The sequence below is a fragment of the Octopus bimaculoides genome, chromosome 19 (assembly GCF_046866305.1).
Source record: "Octopus bimaculoides isolate indiv1 chromosome 19, ASM4686630v1, whole genome shotgun sequence".
NCBI lineage: Eukaryota > Metazoa > Mollusca > Cephalopoda > Octopoda > Octopodidae > Octopus > Octopus bimaculoides.
Window position 1 is genome coordinate 34,708,164 of NC_142946.1, and position 10,000 is coordinate 34,718,163.

Sequence of the window (10,000 nt, forward strand, 5' to 3'; positions counted from 1 at the left end):
AACAGATTTCAAAATACGTAACAGAAATTATAATCACAATTTCTGTTTTAAAGTTGATCGAACTTGTGTAAAATATTTAACGCATGTGTATGGGTACACACACACACACACACACACACACACACACACATCAGTGTGCATGTCCCTGTACGAAAATAAATGCATGCATATACATTTCGCACACGCATACATACATGTATGTATACACATAAATACTCGTGTGTCTATTTATCTATATGTGTACCTATCCTCAGACATCTACGCATATATATATATATATATATATATATATATATATATATATATATATATATATATATATACATACATATACACACACACACACACACACAAACATACATGGAAGTAAATTCATATAATTAAATCTAAGAATTTGGAAACATTCTCTACCCATCACCCGAAACTATAATTAAACCGAAGCTAAGTCGACCTGCTATAAAGTACAACTACAACTGTCTGTTGAATGATAATATACGCTCTTCTGTTCACCTACAAACTCACGGACAAATATACATACGTCCATATATATATATATATATATATATATATATATATATATATATATATATATATATGGATGTATGTATATTTGTGCGTGCGTTTGTAGGTACACACACGCATATACATATACAAATACATACATTTATAATGAATTCTGTGTTCATGTATATATATATATATATATATATATATATATATATATATATATATATATATATAAATATACATATATATATATATATAAATATAAATATATACAAGTCTCTCTCTCTCGCTCTATAATATATATATATATATATATATATATATATATACATATATATATGAATATATACATATAAGTGTGTCTATATATATATATATATATATTATATATATATATATACATACACACATACTCACACACATATATATATATATATATATACACAATGCATATGTGTCAGAGCTTTTATACATATCTGCCTACATATGCGGGTATGCATATATTCGTACATAAGACTTATATACTTACATAAATAGAAATATATACGCATCCATATCTACAATCACATACAAATATATACACACTAATAGTTATACTCCTATTTACTTCTACGATCGCCGTGTCTTTGCAAATTCCACAATGACTCTCTTTGGATTACTCGGCATTCTAGGACTCACCTATATGAAATCTGAGGTATTTGGTAAACGGAATCTATGCAGGAACAATCTGTGTATCTGTACATACATACATGATATATAAGTGTGTATATATATATATATATATATATATATATATACACACGCGCACATACATATATACGTATATGTGTATGTATAGATAAACAGATAGATCTATATATACATATCTATATATATATATATATACATATCTATATATATATATATATAGATTTATACACACATATATATATATACACACATACATATATATGTGTATGTATAGATAAACAGATAGATCTATATATACATATTTGTGTGTGCATGTAAATATATATATATCTATACATATATATATATATTTGTATTATATATATATATATTTATATTATATACATATACATATAATATATACATACATATATATATTATATATGTACATATATATATCTCATATACAGATACATACATATATATATATTATATACACATACATACTTATATATATTATATACACATACATACATATATATATTATATACACATACATACATATATATATTATATACATATACATACATATATATATTATATACATATACATATATTATATACATATACATATACATATATTATATACATATACATATACATATATTATATACATATACATATATTATATACATATACATATACATATATTATATACATATACATATACATATATTATATACATATACATATACATATATTATATACATATACATATACATATATTATATACATATACATATACATATATTATATACATATACATACATACATATATATAATATACACATACACATACATATATAATATACACATACACACACACATATATATATATATATATTATTATTATTATTACTATTTTTATCATTATTATATGATTGAACGCCACACATCCATTTGCAAATATATATATAGACAATAATAAATGACCGGATATGTGTGGGGTTCTCTACCTCCTACCTTTGTATAACATTATTTTGGGATGTTTAATATCTGCATATACTGTAAAATTGCTGACAGGGAATATATAGGATATATTCCGTATTATATACACTGAGTATGTAATGGTGCGAATAAAATTTATCAACCCGCGATAGCGGCGCACTGCTAAAACCTAAGAAAACAAGAATATATTTACACACATATCTGTGTGTGTGTACGTGTATATATATATATATATATATATATATATATATATATATATATATACATGTGTGCATATATAAATATATATATATATATGCACAAGATATAGTCACTATAGAACAATGATTCGAGTACTTCGAAACACACTTGAGAAAACTATAAAATATATATCCAAAACGTGTGTGTGCAGCATGTAGTAATGTACGTGTTTATGTATGTATGTGTGTATGCATGTGTGTGTATGTATGTGTGTATCCATGTGCATGTATGCATGTGTGTGTATGCACGTATGTATGTATCTAGCTATATATCTATTCACACACACATACACACGTATATACAAACATGCATGAAGGTTAATTGATACGCGTTTCATATATATATATATATATATATATATATATATATATATATATATATATAAATACATATGTATGTATGTTTATGTATACATATATATGCACTTTTATATATATAAATATATGTATATATATAAATACATGCATATATGTATGTATGTTTTTATATACATATATATGCACTTTTATATATATAAATATATGTATATATATAAATACATGCATATATGTATGTATGTTTTTATATATACATATATATATATATGTATGTTTATATATTCATATTTATATATATATATATATATGTTTATATATTCATATTTATATATATATATATATATGTTTATATATTCATATTTATATATATATATATATATGTTTATATATCCATATTTATATATATATATATATATGTTTATATATTCATATTTATATATATATATATATATATACCTATCAATATATGTATATGTATATGTATATGTATATGTATATATATATATATATATATATATATACATATATATATATATATATATATATAAATGTGTGTGGTAAACATTTAAATATGTAAGATTAGATGAGTCAACATTAAGAAATCTACACAAAGTTTTCACAAATGATAGAATTTCTTTTATAAACACTGCACTTGGAAAGTATAAGTTTTCGTTGCCCCAGATATATTTATATATGAACGCAGATGCATGTTTAACATCGACAGGCATATATATATACATAAATGTGTGTGTGCGTGAATGTATAGATGTATGTAGATATGTGTATATATATGTGTGTATATTGTCAATCCGGTTGTAGGAACCGATGTGGATCCTTATCATGTTCTGTCATTTCAACTAGTTTTAAATTATTTATTTTGCTCTGTGTTCTATAGTGAGTCCCCGATGCTTATTTTGGGATATTAACCAGTGCAAACGTTACTGTTGAAACATACATACATATAGATCTAGATATACATATACATATATGCATGTGTTAGTGTATATATGTATGTGTGTTGCTGTATTTTCCATATATTGTAAACGCATAATAGATATATATATATATATTTTTGTGTCAGAAAAAGTTCGTTATGAATATATTTCCTGTGAATAATATCTTTCGAAATTACTGCTCATGATTAGAATCTATAGACACACATATATGTATATGAACACTCACCCATGCACACACCATACATTATATATATATATATATATATATATATATATATATATATATACACATGTGTATGTATATATATATACACATGCATATATATATATATATATATATATATAATAATACAAAGAATATATATACATGTATACACACATATATGTACATACTTACATCTACATGTGTATATACATGCATATCAGGGTACAGGACGCTAGAACAATAAACTACAGACAACGGAACGAACACATAGGAAAACGGAAAGCCACTTGGAATATCCCTTCATCAGCTGTCTCTATTCTATTTAGACGTTTCGAAGACAAGACAGAACGTACTCTAGAATAGTCTCTTCCTGAGTAGTGGATCAACCCATATATATATACGCACACATATACATGCATAGAAACAACACTAGATATGTACCCACACCAAGTTATTCACGAAAGAATTCGGGAGAAATACAAAAAAAGAAAAAAAGGAATCAACTCTAGCAATAACAAAAGAAGAAAAAAAACAAAAAAACAAGTAGTGTGGGATAGTCAATGAGTGTGAAACATGTAAGATAATGGTGGAATCGGAGAATATTTCTCGTATGTCTGTTAATAATTGCGGAACCAGATATACCCCACACAGAAGGTCAAGGAACGGAACGAAAATTATATGAATAGTGTTCATGTATGTGTGTGAGTGTGTTTGATTATATATATATATATATATATATATATATATATATATATATATATATATATATATATATATATATTCATATATGCATCTATGTATGCGTGTATATATATATTTATATATATGTATATTTATTCTGAAGGAAGTATTAAGAATATCAATTGGCTAAATCGTAAATTAATGTTATTTAGAATTATTCTTAATTTTGCAAATATTATACATACATATTTGTGGATGTATAAGTAAAATGTAGTAATAACTACGTATACCTATGAACAGTATATACCTATTCATGTATTCTGAATCAAATGAGTGTATATATATATATATATATATATATATATATATATAATATACATATATATATATATATATACATGAATATCTTACCTTGATGTTATATATATATAGGGAGGTATAAACACATTTATCTATACATGTATATAGAAACACACACATATGCTTAATACTCTCTTGGATACATATATTTTATATATATACGCACATGCTTGTGTATGGGTGTGTGTGTGTGTATGTATATATATATATAGTATATATATATATATATATATATATATACACACAAACAATTCATGCAGGTATGTAATTAGTGAATGTATAACATCGAGGTAGAATCAAAGGAATATTGTATGATATAGATGGCGTGCAGCGTGATTCAGCACAGTTTCCTCCCTCCTAATTTAATTCACAAGTCTTGGTTCTAACTGAGGTAGCACTAGACATACGAACTCATACTGTACCGTAGTGGGGTCTCCCAAAATCGTCGTGGTTACAAACAAAATTCTTGATCTGACCACTAACTCATATCAATCACTGCGCCTATATATGCATACATACATACATTCATATATATAGCTAATCAAATATTCATGCACACATATATGTATATAAGACTAAACATACAAACATACGTCCGTCTATCTGTAAATATATGCGTATGTGTGTATATGTGTGTGCATAATTGTGCTTGTGTATATATATATATATTTGTATGTATGTATATACACGCACATATAGAATATATACATTATTAGGATATATACATTTTCGTAATAGCAAGGAGTTTTACGGAGACCTAACTCCATTCATATATATATATATATATATATATATATATATTACACAATTTTTTTCATACATATGAACGTGTATCATATTGAAATACATGCACGTGTGTGTGTGTGTGTGTGTATGTATATATATATATATATATATATATATATATATATATACACACACACAGCGATGTATGTGTATATTTTGTTCTGTTTTCATTCTCCACAGTAAGTGGATGTAGCATCATTAATATAATAACAAAATCTACCTCAATAAATCGAATACTGCAAGATTACCAACCTCAAACTATACCACTTATTCACATTTAAATACGCTGATATTTTGTAGGGTTTTTAGATAATACGAGATAAAATAGTGTGACTCTACTGACGAATAGGTAGCAAGTCGTGGGAACTAAATTCTTTCGCATTAAATAGTGGCTTTTCACTATTTGCCCTGCTATTTCTGGTAGTCTTCTGCCAGAATTTCGAAGAGTCAAACTGCTCAGAGATATAACTGTACATTATTAATATATAAGTACACACATACAAATACACTCATATGCACATTTACATACATATATTATGCATGTGTGAATATATTATATATGTGTATGTATGTATAATATATGCGTATGTACTGTTACAGTTATTTAGACATATAATAATCTACACACACACACACACACACACACACACACATATATATATATATATATATATATATATATATATTACATGTTTGTATTCTCCAAGTATTTAGATTTTGTCCATGGTATGTTTAAGTGAGTATATACATAGGTAGCTATATATGTATGTATATATATATATATATATATATGTATATGTAAACATATAGATATGTATGTAAATAAATATGTATACATATACAAATATTCACATCTATCTATCTCTCTCTCTCTACACACACATACATTTATATAGCTATATAAACCTTTATATACATTTACATACGTGTATGTATGTTTAAATAATAATCATGCGAATATAAACTATAATTGTGAAAAGTTGAGAATGTTTTTACATTTATAACGCTGGATGTTTTAAATTTTAGATGCATCATTTATACACACACACACACACATATATACATACATATATTACATGTATGTATATATATATATATATATAGAGAGAGAGAGAGAGAGATAGATAGATATACATATATATTATGATCGCATTCTATATAATATTGATGTTTGACTATCTTTTGATACTGTCCTATCTTTATTATTATTATTATTATTATTATTATTATTATTATTATTATTATTATTATTAATCATCGTTCTGAAATTTCATTGTAATTTAGTACGGTTGCGATGTTTATACTTGTTGTTGTGTTGCGCTGACGGTGACAGGAAATTCCAAAATAATAAACAGTATAATACACTCTATATAGGTGTGTGTTGAATCGGCTGTTGGTTTTGGGTCGAGATAACAAGACGTGCCTGTTATCTCTGTAAATATACAAATAATCTTACATACACACACACACACACACAGCAGACACACATCTATGTAGACACAAGCTTCTATGTGCGTATATACATGTTCTGTTCTATATATCTGTTGAGAAGTCATTTATTAGATTTTGTACTATTTCTCTACTATATATTATTGTTGTTGTTGTTATAGGTGCTAATATTTTCATGATTAACTTTGGTACATTGGTATAACTCGTACACGTTTTTTAACCCAGCTCGTACGATTTATACGTGCTTACATACATACATGCATATATATATATATACACACACACACACACATTTACTCACATGTACATATATATATATATTTACTGATATATATATATATATATATATATATATATATATATATATATACTTACTCATTTACATATGCCAGTACACAGAAACACACATATTTATATACATTACACACATAAATATATTAACACACGTATATGCATATATATAATTACACACGTATACATGCATATATATATTTCCACACGTTTATATACATTATATGTATGTTTACACACGTATATATACATTATATATGTTTACACACGTATATATACATTATCTATATTTACACACGTACATATACATTATCTATATTTACATACGTATATATACATTATATTTATATTTACACACACATATATATGCACATATATATATAGTTACACACGTATATATTGCATATATACTATACATTTATATACATATTTACACACACACACAGCACGGAAATACAAGCGTGTACATATGTCTGTGTCTTTTTTCTTAGAAAGCTACATAGGTATTGAGTGTGTACGTATGAAATCTTCACATGTATGTTGTACATTCTGGTATATACATATGTGTATGCGTTTTGGGATATATGTAAACAGAGAAATATAATAAAAAGAATGTTGTTTAAATCCGCTACAAACCTGTGTGTGTCCTTTTGTGAATCTTTAAATTCTCACTCCGTGCAAAAACTTTCCCACAACCTGGAAATGGACAAGGAAATGGTTTCTCTCCGGTATGTACCCGTATGTGGTTGACCAGCTTGTACTTAGCTTTGAATGGTCGCCCGTCCCGGGTACAGTTCTGCCAGTAACAAGAGTGGTTCGTTTGCTCCGGTCCCCCTACATGTTCCACTGTGATGTGTGCCACGATTTCGTGCATTGATGGAAATGTTTTGTTACAAGGTTTCTTCGGTTCCGGTTGGTCAGTCTCCACCCACATGCAAGTATGTTCCTGTTTAATGGGGTGCCGCATATAACGAAAGAAGGCACCCGGCGCATGTGGTCCCATGTTCATGTGGTTCATAGCATTCATGGGTCCCATGTTTAGATGTTGTGAGGCAGCAGCTGCGGCAAAGTGGTCAGTTCGGGGACTGGTCATTTGGTTAAATTGGTCCGCTCGTGAGTACATATCCGGTCCGGAAATACTGAGTCGCATTTGACTGTTGACATGGTGTCCGGCACCCGGGTGGTGATGTGACGGTTCGTGTAGACCCGGGAATAAAACATGACTAGAAGATGGATCCGGATGGTGAGGTCCGTGTAGACCGGCCGACGACGGTACGAACATACCGTGGTGTGATGTGGCGTTGCCGTCATGGGTCGCCAACCCCATGTGGTCACGGCGAAGTAGGAAGTCCCGAGCCGCGTACGTTCCGACATGATGTGAATGTGAATGTGGAACACCGTATCCGTTCGGTTGGGTTCCAAACTGATGACTCGCTTGATTATGTACCGAACTAGCAGTGTCACTCATAGGATGTGGTGGACTTAACTTGAGCGCTCCCGGCGGGATATGTGGCCCGTGTGATGTGTCCATGAATGGGTTTAACATTTTCCTCTGCCCGCTTGTAAAATGCTTGTGAGTTGTAGGTGGTAAAGTTAATCCATGAACACCGTTAAGGTGTTGAGGTGTATGGGAGGAAGAGACGTCAACTAACCTCAGCGCCGAACTGCCTTTGGTTAAAGAGTGTTCCATAATCTTTCGCTGATGAAGGCTCTGTCACAATCACCCCAGTTGGTCTAAACTGCAAACAAAAGTTCGAGTCAAGCTAGAGGGAGCGAAAGTGTTCCAGCGCAGCGTCCAAACACTGCGCTTGTTAGAAAAGCAGCGGGAGGGCAACGAGAGAGAGGCGTGGTTTACGCGACCTCTCATTGGTCTGAACTGCTCGTTATGGGAACAACCACTACAGCGGCTCTGCCGTCAACTGCGACACCCACGTCACTGCGCATGCGTATGAGGGCGTGCCTTACATTCTCCAGTGTGGAACCGTTATTCAGGGAGAGAGAGAACCACATCTTACAAAAACCGGAGACCCGCCTGGTTTATTTACGCTCATGGCTTGTTCATATTTTTGATTATTATTATTGCTATATTTTTATTTATCAATATTAATATTATTATTATTGTTACTATTATTGTTGTTATTGTTGTTGTTACGGTGTTAATGGTGATGCTAGCACCATACACCACTATTCTATTATTCTGCTATTTCAAAGACAGGAGGAATTAATTCTTTTCCAAAACTGCTGAAAAATCTTCAAAACACACGCACGCACGCACGCAAACTCACACACGCACACACACACACACAGAAAGCGAAACTATCGAAAGGATTATAATGTTGTTATTGACGTTGTTCTAGATGTTGTTGTTGTTGTTATTGTTGTAATTGTTTATCTTATCGTTGCTGGTGTTGTTGATGTTATTGTTGCTGGTATCGTTGTTGTTGTTGTTGTTGAAATTGTTGGTGTTGTTATTGTCGATGTAAGACTCCACCGTGTTCAAACCTCGTTCAGGCCATCACCAACCCATTCAT

General features: G+C 29.2%; 1 protein-coding gene across 3 annotated transcripts in view; it reads right to left on the reverse strand.

Moving 5' to 3' along the window:
• LOC106883189 (zinc finger protein ZIC 5) overlaps positions 1-10,000 on the reverse strand; it is a 352,921-nt gene that overhangs the window by 342,866 nt on the left and 55 nt on the right. Inside the window, exon 1 of one of the 3 annotated variants that reach the window (XM_052974873.2) lies at positions 8,106-9,485. In XM_052974873.2, the coding sequence (XP_052830833.1) occupies positions 8,106-9,159 (1,054 nt within the window). In that variant the 5' untranslated portion in view covers positions 9,160-9,485. Of the gene's footprint in view, positions 1-8,105 lie in introns of all 3 variants that reach the window. The other 2 variants (XM_052974874.2, XM_089337491.1) reach the window with 2 other exon arrangements.